Source organism: Nelumbo lutea, chromosome 1 (assembly GCF_056320005.1).
Source record: "Nelumbo lutea isolate HS-2025 chromosome 1, American lotus-T2T, whole genome shotgun sequence".
In the NCBI taxonomy this organism is placed as follows: domain Eukaryota; kingdom Viridiplantae; phylum Streptophyta; class Magnoliopsida; order Proteales; family Nelumbonaceae; genus Nelumbo; species Nelumbo lutea.
In genome coordinates, this window is record NC_142684.1 from 67,312,628 (window position 1) to 67,327,591 (window position 14,964).

General features: G+C 44.3%; 1 protein-coding gene across 1 annotated transcript in view; it reads left to right on the forward strand.

Moving 5' to 3' along the window:
* LOC148875054 (nudix hydrolase 2-like) overlaps positions 1–14,964 on the forward strand; it is a 39,159-nt gene that overhangs the window by 5,970 nt on the left and 18,225 nt on the right. The window contains exons 3-4 of the mRNA XM_088964133.1: positions 4,263–4,328; positions 4,510–4,647. Coding sequence (XP_088820259.1) covers positions 4,263–4,328; positions 4,510–4,647 — 204 coding nt within the window. The remainder of the gene's footprint in view (positions 1–4,262; positions 4,329–4,509; positions 4,648–14,964) is intronic.

The window sequence follows — 14,964 nt, forward strand, 5'->3', positions numbered from 1 at the left end:
AGATAACTGGACAGACTCAAACAACTTTGGAAAAAGAAATTTTAAAGAACTAAAAGAAGGATGACCCAACCGATTATGCTAGAGCATAATCTGACTCACTGACTCTGATCCACTACTACTGTTGCTGCTAACATGGTGGCTTTGATGTCTCGAAATCTCATCCAGAAGGTAGATTCCATTCACCTCACGACCACGCCCAATCATCTTCTTTGACTCCAGATCCTGCAAAACACAATTACCAAGAAGGAAGGTCACTGAACAATTCAAATTTTTGTCAAAGAACTAACAAAAAGTAGGTTGGTATGAAGTCTAGGAACATGTAAGACAGAAGATAAAGTAATGTCATTGGTCACTCTAACTGCCCCCTTCCTAGCAATGGGAATATGTGAACCATCTACAGTAGAGACTCTATCTCTACCAGAGCACAACTGATAAGAACTGAAAAGGGTAGGTACATTAGTCATCTGCTCAGATGCTCTTGAGTCTATAATCCAGGGAGGTCCCTTCTTACTTGAAGTGGATGCGAAATTTGTAGTTGCATATGAACTACCTGTATGAGCAAAAGAGGTGGTGTAGTTGGCTCCTGCACTATGTTGTCCATCTGAAAGGCTAGAACTAGTTGTATCTTTCTTATTCATAAGCTGTCCAAACCTCTCCAATTCTGTTCTAACTGCTGCTACTACAATGGATTCCCAATCAGTTTGGGAAAGAGGGGCCGAAGAGTTTCCTGTAGTGGCCACATTTGCATTTCCCTTCTTGTTCTTGATCTGAGCAGGCATAAGATGTGGATGAAGCTTCCAATAAGTGTCTCTGGTATGCTTAGCCTTCTTACAATAATCACACACCAAGTCCTTATCCTCCCTCCTAGTCTCACTGCTCCCCCTGTCTCCATTTGGCTTAGGTTTGGTTGTACTAACCATAGCTGACTGGTCAATCTCAGGCTGTCTCAGCCTGACATTCCTCCTGCTCTCCTCTCTAGAACCAAAGGCATAGGCTTAAGAGAGTGTCACACTCTCCCTAGAAAGGATATGCTGCCTAGCAATGTCAAATACAGGGTTTAGCCTTGCCAAGAATTAAAAAACCCTATTTTTCTCTACCAGTTTTTGATAGGTTGCTGCATCATTTACACTTTCCCACACCACAGTTTCTAAATGATCTATCTCCTGCCAAAGGGTTTTTAGCATGGAGAAATACATGGCAAGGGATTTATCTCCTTGTTTTATACTGATAACCTAATTCCTTAACTAATAGGCTTTGACTACATTCTACTTCTGAGAATAGGTTTCAGTCACTCCATCCCAAATCTCCTTTGCAATTTTAGCCCAAAGAAAATTTTTGCTAATGTGAGGTAACATAGAATTACATAGCCGGGACATCACCATGTAATTCTCCTGTACCCATCGAGAAGAATCTATATCGGGTTTCTTCTCCTCCCCAGTGATGTACCCTAATTTTCTGTGGGCACCAATGGCCATCTTGGCTGATTGTGCCCATTTTAAATAGTTTGTACCATCAAGTTTTACTGTAGTAATGATATCAGACCAAAAAATATCACTACTACCTCCAATGCCCAGTCCCATGGTATCGGTGGATTTCAGCCTTGATACTCCAACTCTCCATCTTACTTCAAACAGTTCAATAGTAGGAAAGAAATAGGTTGAGAGCCTCCAAGAACAATTCAAACTCACACACACAGGAACAAACCCTCCCGGAAGAAGAAAACCCTATCCGGAGAGAAATCTCTCTCCCAACGTCTCCCAACAGAGAGAAGAGTGAATCGGCCACTCTAGGAGGCCCAAAAAACTCCAGAAACCTAACCGCCCTTGCAGAAAAACAAAAGAAATCCAATGATACCTGAGTGCCCAAGATCAGATAAAAAACCAACAATCCAGATTTTCTAGGACTCTTCCCTGTACTCCAATTCTTCCTGATTTTGATGCCAAAACGAAGATCACCTTACTGATGACTTGATCCCACCAAAAAATCTAAGAACTGGGCAATCTATAGTAGATTGATCAGCCCTTTATTACTTCATACAGTCGGCTGATCTAGGGCTGCATGAGAAAACTCCAAGAACCCTAGTCAAAGCTCTGATACCAAGTAGAAATCTGCTGAATTAAAAAAATATAACAGAAAAGAGTATTTTCTTGAAGAGAGAAGGAAGAGAGAAGAAGAAGAATAGAAGAAGAGAACTTGAGAAAGAAAGAGAGCAATAATCTGGCCACCCCTTCACTTAATATTTATATTAGAAATATAAGAGTACAAAGACTACTATGCCCTTATAGGGCGACATTAAAAGGCCTATAAAAGACTCAAACAAATAATAAAATTTGAACTCACATAACTGCTGTGGTCCCCACTTCCAATCTAATAATTAACATAAAACAACTACTCTTAAAACCACACAAAACTACTCTTCAACAATCCCTAAAGGTTCCTCCAGTTCCAAGAGGCCCCAAATTACCTTCACTACTCCCATCAAAATTCAGCTTAGTATGACTAGAGGCTGAAGGAGACCAAATGGGGCTTATCTTGGTTTTAGTAGGTGCTGAGTTGGCCACTTCCTTTCAATTTCTTCTTATCATATATGTGGAGATATTGTCAAACATATCTATAGATTTCATCCAATGCATCACTCTAATAGTAATTGTTTCAATAATGACCTCCTTATTCCTCTCCTTTTCATTAATGATCCTTGAGTTTCCTTCCTCCCACATTGTCCAACATATGGCAGATCTAACACATCTCCAGAGAAGTCTACCCATAGTTTTCAAGGTGCCAAGGTGAGGCTAGGCGACAGGGGGGCGCCTTGTCGCCTAGTCGCCTAGGCGCCCGCCTAGGCGATGGATTTTTTTAAGTGAAAAATACATATCCTAGGTAGTTCCCTAGGTTCCATAATCATCTTTCCTTAATAACTATCCAAAATTTTCATAAGAAAATTATAAACTTCATGTTTATGCCTAGAAAACCAACATCTTTATGAGAAGAAAAATAAAGAAAAGAAAATTCAATAAATATGGGGACTGAACCCTTATTTTTGTTTTAGGAAAAGAAGAAAAGAAAAGGTGGAAGAAGAAGATGTGGAGGAAGAAATGTGTTGGTTAGACAAAACTTTAAGTTTTTCCCTTATTGTTTCAAATTCTGAAATCTTTGAGGGTTCAATACCGAAGTTAGCAATGTTTGTGTTGATTAAACCCTAACAAATACGAAAATAATAAAAAGAAATTAGTTTATAAACACAAAAATGAATATTTTTGTTTAATAATGTCTATTTTATAATTATAATCTCAAAAAAGTAACAATATAAAGTATTTTATAAGACAGTATACAAAACTGCTAGGCGACTGGGCGAGGTGAGCCTCCAAGGGCGCCTTGTCGCCTAGGCGTCGCCTTGACAACTATGAGTCTATCCCTCTTCTTTGGCCACCTGAAAAAGGAAGAGGTGAACAAGCTTTGTACATCTGGTGGGGGCGTCCATCTGCAGCCAAATAAAGAGGAAAACCATTCCCAAATATATGACACAAGTGAGCAAGATATTAGTAAGTGATAGCAATTCTCACCATTTTCCTTACAAAGGCTGCACAAATTAGGGGATAGGCACCAATTAGGTCTTTTTCTCTGGAGCAAGTCACAAGTGTTACATCTTCCTAGAAAGGCTTCCCAAGAAAAAGCATCAATCCTTGGGGGAATCGGTTTGCTCCAAACTTCCGGAACTGCAAAGTCTTTGCTGGAGCTATCTGAGGGTTGTGTTGAGGCCTTAAAAAAGGAGGCACAAAATTGTGAATAAAGTCTATGCTGGAGCTATCTGAGGATTGTGAATAATATTTGTTTTTCATCAAAATTTCCTGTTTCCCAAATCCACATTCAATCCCCTTCCCAAGTCCCTTCCAACAACTTCCCGACTCTCTCTCCCCTTTCTTTTCCCCCAATGTATATTCATTGTGAAAATTGTATTTGTGTATGTTTATGTCTATGCACGTGCATATGTATAGTGTGTCTAATAGCAGATTTGGTAGTATTTGTGTATGTGTATGTCTATGCACGTGCATATGTATTGTGTGCCCTAGTTTTTTATAAAGACCTTTTCTTGCACTTCTCCTTATTTGTACTTTTATCGTAGAATTCTTTCACCTTCTTACTGATTAAAAGAAGAAACAACCTGTTGTATCCCCATCAAATAGAGAATCTTTTCCACTTAAAGATGACTTTATGGTTTTTGTTTTAATAACTTAGTATTCATTGTTTTGGATACATTTTTGCAGGGAAAGAAGGGTGTTTGGATTAAGTTACCTATTGAACTAGCCAATCTTGTTGAAGTTGTTGTGAAGGTAATTAATAATTTAATGTTCTTGTTGTACCTTCTTTATTGTCTATTGAGAAGTTAACTTTTAACATCAACAAATCTTCTCTCCTATAAATCTTATGAGGCATTTGGTAATTGTCTCTATTGGTCTTTTTTGTACATTTTTTTGCCTCATTTTTCCTTCCATCTGACATATTGATATGCAGGAAGGGTTTTGGTACCACCATGCTGAGCCAAAATACATAATGCTTGCTTATTGGATCCCTGAAACTGCCAATTCTCTCCCTGTGAATGCTACACACCGAGTGGGTATTGGTGCTTTTGTGATGAATGATAAAAAAGAGGTATTCTATCTCTTATGCCTTTTGTTATTTGTTGCGATGATTCTGGTTAAATGAACAAAAAGTAAGAGGAAATTCAAGTCAGTAAATGATGTCCTTCCTGCTTTTCTCTTTGAGATTGTCAAACTCAAATGGGTTTGGCATGTAAAGACTTGTTTGGTCATATGATCTTAACACTCTCATTTGTTGTATTGTTTTGATGGTGAAATAGATATGAACTGTCCAAATAGATGTCTTTCGACTTGGACTGGAAAATATCATTGATGGGTCTCATTTGATAATGGGTCTCTACCTGCATTTGCATGTAGCATATTTGCATGATCCACAATTTCCTTGAAACATACAAAATTTCCCAGTTTCCTAGGCATGAAACCAAAACCTCAAAAAATCCAACAATTCCAAACTTCTCTATATATCACCTAGGGAGGAATTGGTCTTGCCAAACTAATTTTATAGGAAACACTACCAGAGTGCCAGGAAGTATATAAGGTTTTAAAGAAGGAAAAACAAGAAAAAAAAGTTGGGTCAGTTGAAGTTTCTATAATATGGTCTAGAGGCATCAAGAAAGATACCATCCAAGGAGTGCACAAGGTCCATGAAGAGGTGGAGAGAGGAGGGACCAGGGGAGCCTTGGTCCCCTTGAAGTTCCCCACTTATATTATTAAGATAATAGACTAATAGTCTTTATGGTTGGCCGTGCATCCAAAGTACAGTTTGGCGATTGTAGCAAATTACAACTGCTCTAATAGTCTATAGTTGCCTCCCTTCCTTAAAAAAGAAAAGAAAAGAAAAGAAAAAGAAGCCCTCGCTTCGCTCCTCGGTCCATGAGAAATGAAGTTTCATGCACCCTTAATACTTTCCTCAATTTTAAGTCCCAGGTTAACTTAGAAGGAGAAAAATAAGCACATTGAGACACATTTTTGTTCTTATTGATGGTAAGAAAACAAAGGCTAGAATATCTATCTTTGAATGGTTCAGCTCTCCACTAAAGGCCCTCTCAAAGTCTTTTTTTTTGGGGTGTGTGTGTGTGTGTGTGTGTGTGTCTAAAACATCATATTTTATGTGTCAAAGGAAGGCCACTGAAATACTTGATATTTCTTTTCAACTTACAAGGAGAAGAAAAAGAAGACCTAGTGGCTAAGAAAACATTTCACCCATCTCCTAGACATAAGTACTTTTTTGTTTTATATTTTGATTAGAAACAGTAACTTTCATTTAATGGTCAAGAAAAAATACAGAAAAAGGACACCATTTTTTAGGTACTTTTGATGCTGTAGTTTGTTTGAATCCAATAGGAAATGCCAAAGTCACTTCCCTAATAAGGAGCAACTACTAAGAGCTAATCTCCCCAAGCCCAATTCTCCATGATTCATCATTTTACAAATAGTATTCTAATTGATCAAATGTAATTTATTAGTGTCTCCAAATTCCTATAGAAAGTTTCTTATGAATCTCTTCAGTCATTTTTGCAACTTGATCTAGGAAATTAAAGACCAAAAGGAAGTAGATGGGATGGTTGGCAAAGGTAGGCTTGATCAGAGTGATCTTACCCTCTAAAGAGGTGCAGTTATTTTCCCATATTGTAAATTTCTTGGAGAAACTTTCAATTGTAGGGCTCCAAAAATTAATAGATCTTGGATCATTGCCTAGGAATAGACGTAAATAACTTAAAAGGCCACTCTAACATTTTTTTGATCAGCAAAGAAATTCATTTATTAAATTAAACATTTGAAAATAAGTAATAGGTATATGGATCCCATAAACACTAGGTTACAACAATGCCCAAAATAATAATCGTCTATCAGCTCCCTGCTTGGCTAACAGATCCACTAACCCATTTGCTTCCCTTTTAACCCATCTAAAAGTAGAGTTATATTTCTTTGCAAGTTGATCAATCTGTCTGAAAATGAATCTGAGTTTCCAGAGTGCTGACTCAATTTGCTTTGCCCATGTTACGACCGGAAGGGAGCCTCCTTCAATTTCCAATTCTCTTGCCCCTAATTGTTCAGCAAACTCCAGTCCTTGCAATAGTGCTTTTGATTCAGCCTGAATTGAGTCACCAAAATCGGTTGGTCCTGAAAACAAGGCCATTACTACTCCTTGATGGTTTAGAAAAACTCCCCCTATTCCTACTCTTCCTGGATTGCCAAACAAACAACCATCAAAGTTTAGTTTTAGTTTATTTAAACCTGGTGGTTTCCACTCCATTCTTATATTTTCTCTATGTGGTTCTGAGAATGCCACCTCTCTCCAATTTCTTAAGAAGTGATCAGTAGGAATATTCTTGAAAGTTCCAACGTTTTAACCCTATATACTGATATGATTTTAATGGCTTCAATCACCTCCCCTAAGGATTTACTTTTCTCATTGAAGATTTCTTTCTTCCCAAATAGACCAAACCAAGGCTGCACGTGCTACCTTTCACATACATCTTCCCCTTTTCTTCTATTGCCTTAGGAATTTTGGGTTGAAAAGGCTTACTACGTCTTGTGGGGGAACCCATCTGCAATCAAAGAGAGAATAGAAATAGTCCCAAATACAAGAAACAAACAAGCAGGAGAAAAGTAAGAGAGAAAGGGCTTCACCACAAGCCTTGCAAAGAACACACATGAGGAGAAAGGGAAGTATTTGTCCTTCTTCTCTATAGCACATCATAGATGTTTACCTTCCCTAGGAACATTTCCCAGCAAAGAGCTTGTACTTCAGGAGGAATTGGTTTGCACCGTATTTCTCTCACAGGAAAATTTACCCCCACAAAGTTCGATTGGGCAAGCATGTTAAAGAAAGATGCATAGGAAAACAAGCCATCAGAAGTTGGATGCCAAATTCTATTATCAAGGCCATTTTGATCTAGGCAAAACATTTCCAATTTTGACAAAAGGACAAGGAGAGAATCACATTCATTGTTTCTTAATCCCCTTTTGAACCCTTAGTCCCAATTGATTCTAGTTTCTAAGGGTGCAACAACCCTAGCTATAGTTTCATCCTTTAGGTTTGAAAGAGAGTAAATGATAGGGAATTGCAAGCAAAGTGGTTGGTCCCCCAAGCCAAAGGTTTTCCCAAAATAAAATCTTATTCCCACACCCAACATCAAGATGGATGAAATTAGTAAATAAAGGCAAGATTTCAGAGATTGCTTTCCAGGGGGAATTTGGTGCTGCATTAGCCTGCTACTATTGCATCCTAGCCATTATCTGTTGCATCGTGAATGCTTTCAATGACCCTGTGCCACAACCTATCTTCCTCACGGGGAAACCTCCACAACTATTTTCCTAGTAAGCAATATTTATCTTCACTAATTTCCCAATCCCTAACACGCCTTGCTCCTTGGGTCTACAAACCTATTCCCATTTTAGTAAATGGTCTTTTTTTCCTCTCCTGGCTTCCATAAGAAATCCCTCATTATCTTCTCTAGCAACCTTGCTAATTTTTCTGGGATTCTAAAGGTGGATAGGAAGTAAGTGGGCAAGTTTGCCAAGGTGGACTTAATCAATGTAATCCTTCCTCCCACTGAGATGTAGTTTCTCTTCCACATGGATTCCAGCAGCCGGCCGGTCGGAGCGAGAAGTATGGGATATGTCTGGTGTTTCTTCCATCAATCATCCAGATCTACGCCGTATATCAACAGATCATGGTTTCGAGGGTCATCCATTACGAAAAGACCTTCCTCTGAGTGGATATGTGGAAGTACGCTATGATGCGGCTAGCTCAGTTCGTGAGTCTAGTTCTGTTGAGTAGTTCAGGAAGTCCTTTTGTAGGCTGATCTTCTTTAGTCACAAAACTTCTTCCGATAGATCGAATAGTAATAGTAAATCTATTATAGCTTAGGAATACAATACTTTTTATTTTCGTAGATCGGACTTTGCCGGGTATTCCCACGTAGTAGTTCTTTCCTATACTTATTTTAGTAGGTAGTAGCTCTAGTAGCAAGTTTTGCAGGAAATTGTAGCGAAGGCAAAGCTACTGAAGTAGCTTTGTGCAAGTTGAGTAAGCGATAGCTCATGCAAACGCTATTGAAAGTGAAGTTCAGTAGCCTGAGGAGTGTCTTCGAATCTTTTTTAGCCGCCAAAGCACCTTTTCGGAAAAGTCCAGTTTTACACCAGTTAACTTACCACCTAAAGAGATGTAATTCCGCTTCCAAGCTGCTAATCAAGGTTAAGTAGTTCATCCAGAAAGCCTTTGAACCAACTCAACTCTTCCTTCCCCATGACAATCATTGCTTTCTTATCTTCCCTAATCTTCAGACTCCTCTTGCCTTGTGCTCTTGCTTCCTCGAGAAGGATCCTCTTCTTTTCCATCTTGATCACTTTTTCCCACTTGTTTGTTTGGATGAAGTTGTCCATTTTACGCAGGTTCAAAAAGACATTCATCAGTTATAATATGCTAACTACTAAGGCCACTCACTACCTGCATTGCATCTCTTCTCCAAATTAATTTTCAGATTTGAAATTTTCTTGAAGTGACTAATTGATTCTAGACCTTTGAATTGACAACTTAATTGGTTTAACATTTTGGTATGATTCTCGTAGCTGTTTGAAGTTTCTATAATTTTTTGTGGATTTTTTTCAAGGAGAAAATTGTAGAAATTCTAGATTTGATTTGGAGCTTTATACAACATGTTTAATGGAGTTTTTTGTTGCAAAACGTAGACCATTTGGGTCGCTTTACGTTTTGGGAATGACAAGAAGTGGCCCCATAATTTTCTAAACCTTAAACAATTTTTGGGAGATTCTTCTCCCTTTATTTTTTCGTTAACCTAGTTTTTGGTCTCCTTATGACTCTTAACCAATGGTAACTGATGGAGCGCAATCCGGTCGGTCCTAGCTATCAACGATCTTGCCTCTGACTGGAGCAAAAGGTGCCTGAAACGGGGAAGAAAGCGAGTAGTCTCCAGGGAGGAACCCGGTGAGAGTGCTCCGAAGCTCAAGTTAGTATTCTCTCAAAGGCAAGATAAGAAACCAGATGGCGCAAAGTTATCACGTACCTTCCTTCTTGGGGGGAAGAGGGCCTTTTATAACCACTTCGGGCACTCACTCCCAAGCTCCTGTTAGGTCGGGTATCATTACCTCTGCACTTCTGCCAGTTCGGGTGTCATCACCTATGCTGGGGCAGACAACCGCCACTGCTCTCTTTGTCGGAGCTGTCTCTGTGACTAGAGGTGGCGTTGGCAGGTGGCCATTGAAGTGCGACTGTCAAGCGTCAGATCCTAAGTTAGTCAGGTGTGCCGCCTCAGGTTACGAACTCCTTTGGTGTTAGGTACATTTGTTCAGTTTGGTGGCCTGGAGACGAAATGCTGGAGTGGTGTGCAAGGTGAAGTCTTGAGTTCGGATAGAAGTGTGGCCCGAGCTGCCCTGGGGTGGGCTAGTTTGGGTTGTTGCCCTCTGCGCTCCTCGTAAGGCTCGGGGTCAAAGGGAGAGTTCGGGCTCCTTTTGGGGAGCTTAGACTACTGGTTCCTCCTCTCGGAGCTCGTGCCTTGGGTGTACTGCCGTGCCGAGCTGTTGCTTCTGCTAGGTCACCCTTGGTTGCTTCTATGTGTTGGGTGGTCAAGAGGTCGGGCCAAATCTTCCTTCATCAATTGTCCCCCATTCCTCGCGCTATGGATCTTGCCCTGGCGCGGGGAGTTCGCGAGGTGATGGGTGGATTTGACCCATACTTCAAACCGGTTGACTGATAGCGTGAAGTGTGCATTCGTTAGGAGATTTCCGGGTTCCTCGAGCGCCAAAAAGTCAGAAAATGCGCCAATCCTGTCTTTAAATGCTGGGAGACGTGACAACGCGCGTTATTTCAAATTTGAAAGACGCGCCACTGGGAGACGTGACAGCAGGCATTATTTCAAATTTGAAATACGTGCCGCTGCTGCCTTCAATGATGGGAGACGTGCGCCGGCGCTGCTTCAGTTTCGAAAGACGTGCGGCCAGTCACGTCTTGGTCTTATGAGGCATGCGGTCAGCTTGATCGTGGGCCGTTGGATTTGCCTCGATCAAAGCCATTGGTTTTCGGTCACTGTAGGTATAAATAGTGGGGGACCCCCAATCGCTTTTCATTGCCATTCTCCTACGTTTGCTTCTTGAGCTCGTGTCCAAGTTTTAGCTCGCGTCCAAGTTTTTAGCTTGCGTCCAAGTTTTTTAGCTCGCGTCAACCTTCCGTAGTCCGTTTGCTTTTTCCGGGTGAGTCAGTACTTTGTTCCTGGTATTCTTTTCCTCCCGATGTCTAGCTCAGACAACTTAGACAGTTATTCGAGGGGGTCAGATGCAGGTTCTACGAACCGAGCTGCATCCCCCGACAGCCTTAGCGAGCTCGAGGTAGAGCTCGAGGAGGAGCTCGAGGAAGAGATCGAACCCGTAGGCCGAGTCGCCTCAGGTAGTTTGGCGTCCTCCTCCCGTCGAGGTCGGACATTAGACAAGTTTGGGCCCTCAACCATGACGCCTGAGGGGCTGTACTCCCTTATCACCCAATTCAACCTGCCTAGGGAGTATACTTACTTTATACCCTCGGGCGACTTCCCTTGGGAACACAGTCCTGATGAGATCGTGATATTCCGGGAGCAGCTCAGTGTTGGGCTGCGCCTACCTTTCCACCCTCTGATTGTCGAGGTTATGAACCACTTTGGCGTCACCGTTGGTCAGCTCCACCCGAATTCTATCCGCAATTTGGTTGGGACTATCTCCCTCTTTTGCGAACACATTTTGCCTTTAGACCTAGAGATCTTTTCTTCCATTCTAATGCTTAAGAAACAAGCGGGTCCACTTCCCGGGCGTAGGCGGGCGTACTACCTGTCTCCTCGCCCGGGATTCAAGCTTTTACACGATCTTCCCAACAAGGTCCCGGCGTGGAAACGGGACTACTTAGGGGTGCGAAGTGCAACGGGGTGGCCATTCCAAACCGGGTGGGGGTTGGCTGCCCCTGATCCTGGTGTTACGCTAGATAGGGAGACGAAAAAGGGCCTCCGGGAATGGGCCCAGCTTGGGCCAAAATGCCACTATTATTTGACGGAGGCCAAACTCATCTAGGCCGGCCTGAGTTTGGGTAGGTTCCTTGCTCAGAGACTTGCCTTTTGTTTTGCTTTCCGTTCTTTCGTTTTTTTGGCTAAGTACCTCATCATTTGACCTGGTGGTGAAGTGCCTTGGCGATGAGCTACTTAGTGGCGAACTCCCTGGTGGAAAACTGCTTGGTGGCGAGCTCCCTGGTGGAGAGCTGCTTGGTGGCGAACTCCCTGGTGGAGAACTCCTTGGTGGAGAGCTGCTTGGTGGCGAACTCCCTGGTGGAGAACTGCTTGGTGGCGAGCTCCTTGGTGGAGAGCTACTTGGTGGCGAACTCCCTGGTGGCGAACTGCCTGGTGGCGAACTCCCTGGTGGAGAGCTGCCTGGTGGCGAACTCCCTGGTGGAGAGCTGCCTGGTGGCGAACTCCCTGGTGGAGAGCTGCCTGGTGGCGAACTCCCTGGTGGAGAGCTGCTTGGTGGTGAACTCCCTGGTGGAGAACTGCCTGGTGGTGAACTCCCTGGTGGAGAGCTGCTTGGTGGCGGACTCCCTGGTGGAGAGTTGCTTGGTGGCGAACTCCCTGGTGCAGCGCAACCCGACTGCCCCATGCATGAGGTGATCTTCTTTCCTTTGTAGGCAGTGGGAGCTGAGGGACCTGTGAGAATTGAATCAGAGGACCCGAGGGTATTTTCCCGGCGGGGACTCTCCGATGCTTAAGTTAGCACTCTAATTGTAGAGAGCTTGAAGAAGATATTGGAGAAATGAGAGAGCTAGAGAGTAGGGATTACCTCTATTTTTTCCATCTTCCCTCCCCTTTGGGGGGTGAGGTCTTTATATAATGGAGTCATCGCGGGTTAGGTGGGTGAAAAGCCTTCAAACGGTAAGACTTGTCACATCCCGTTAGAACCGGGGTACGGTGGTGAACTCCTCGAGGTTGTCAGGCTGGTGCTTGTGTCAGGCGGCCAGGTCGGCGCCTGGGCCAGGTTGTCAGGTTGGCGCCTGTGTCAGTCGGCGGGTCGGTGTCTGGGCCAGGTTGTCAGGTAGGAGATCTTCCTGCGATACGCCAAACTACTCTTCTGTACCGAGCTACCCTACAAGTGGCGAGCTGCCTGGGGGAGCTATGCCGAGCTCCTTGGGCTATGCCGAGCTGCTTGTGGCGAGTTCTACTGAGCTGCCTGGCTCCTTGGCGAGCTTTGGTGAGCTATCGAGCTCCTTGGCGAGCTCCTTGGTGAGCTACCGAGCTCGTGGGGTATGCTTACCGAGTTCATCGGTGGGCGTCTCATGGGCAGCTAGGTCGGCCAGGTCGGATCATGTGCCAGGCTGATCCAGGTCGGCCAGGTCGTGTAGGCCGCGCCAGGCAGCGTGCAGGCCGCGCGCCAGGCAGCACGCAGGCCGCGCGCCAGGCAGCATGCAGGCTGCCCGTAGGCTGCGTGGAGGTCACGCCAGGCCGGCCAGGCTGGTGCCTAGGTGGGACACCAACTTGGTAAGTTGTTGCCTGGGTGTTGCCTAGTTTTCACGAGGTGCCACGTGTCGTAATTTCATTGGAGGGCCAAATCTGCCCTCATCATTTGCCCCCCGCTCCCGAGTTGAGAGTAACTCAGCGAAGGAAGTAGATTTCTTTTGGCCCGTAAGTCGATGAGCTAGTAAGTACTGATCCAATTCCTTAGGCTTTGGGAGCTACCTGTATGTGGCGAGCTGCCAGTAAGGTGAGGTCTCCGCCAGTTCAGTAGTGTAGCCCTTAGGCTCTAGGGGCAACTTATAGTTCACTTTTGCTGATTTTGCTCATGCTGAGGAAGCGACTGGGTATTTAGCAATAGTGTGGCCCGTAGGATTTGGGAGTGACTCGTAGTCTACTCTTTTTTGACTTTGCCCGTGTCGGAGAGGTGATCGGGTCTTAAGTAGTAATGTGGCCCGTAGGCTTTTGGGAGTGACTCGTAGTCTACTATTTTTTGACTTTGTCCGTGCCGGAGAGGCGACCAGGTCTTAAGCAGTAATGTGGCCCGTAGGCTTTGCCTGTGAGGTGCCGAGCTGACCAGGTGTTGAGCTACCTGTGAGGTATCGGGCTGACCAGGTGTTGAGCTACATGTGAGGTGTCGAACTGACCAGGTGCCGAGCTGCCTGCGAGGTGCTGAGTTGACCAGGTGTCGAGCTACCAGTGAGGTGCCAAACTGACTAGGTGCCGAGCTACCTGTAAGGTGCCGAGCGACAAGGTGGGTGCCTTAGGGCATTGCGCTGCATCAACTTCGTAATGCCGGCCACCCACTCCTACAAGAAGCTACTAGGAGCTCGACCTTCGGGGGCAGCACTACTAACTTTAGGTCGCCAGCTCACACGGGAGCCTTGGAAGGCTCGATCAGTAAGGGCGCCTATGTAGTCTGTTGGCCGCCAACTCCCACGGAAGCCACGAAGAGCTCATCTTTGTAGGGGGGACCTTGCGAAGAGGATTGATGAGGCTTTATCTGAATTGAAAGTAAGGTTGTTAGAGCTACTTAGTTTGTTAGCTCTCTGCATGGTCTTTGAGTTCATAAAAAATGTAAACTATAAAGCGATAGCTTCAATTTCTAAAAAGTGAGGACTTAGCTTTGGTAAGATGAGAACTTAGCTTTTGTAGGATGAGAACTTAGCTTTTTGTAGCGTGTTCCCACAGACGGCGCCATTGATGTAACCGTTTCTGGTCACGTACCAATTTTTGTGATGTATCAATTTTTTTGGCTAAGTACCTCATCATTTGACCTAGTGGTGAAGTGCCTTTTGGGCGAGGGCCCTGCCCCCCAAGTGTCCGCCGCACAGACCTTCATGAGTGTCGCGGAGTACGAGCTCGGCTTCGGAAGGTCGCAAGCAACGTAGGTAGGGGAGCGTGTAGGATCGTCGGTACAGCCGTTCGTCTATTATGACATATTTGGCTGCCTGGCGTTGCACCCTTCTGGCTGCATTGCGATCCGCAGGGAGGGTCCCATCTAGCAAGAAGCTCGCGAGTGGGTCGATCCAGCTCGGCTCGGCTTCAAGGACAGGAGCGACCTCCTCTGCCCCCCCCGAGAATGCTAGGCCGAGGTAAGTCCTCTATGTACATGGTTCTCATGGCGTTGTGAATGGTGCTGGCTAACCGGGACAGGGCATTGGCCTCAGTGTTCTCTGAGCTCGGGATTTGCTTGATGAAGTGTGACTGGAAGTTAAGCAGAGCCTCCTTTACCTTTGCCAAGTAGGCGATCATAGTTAGCTCGCGTGCTTCGTATTCGCCCGTAACCTGGTTGACCACAAGCTTGGAATCGTTGCAGATAACTGTGTTTCGCTCTTACCTCTTGCACTAGGGCCAGCCTGGCTATCAATGCCTCGTACTTCGCC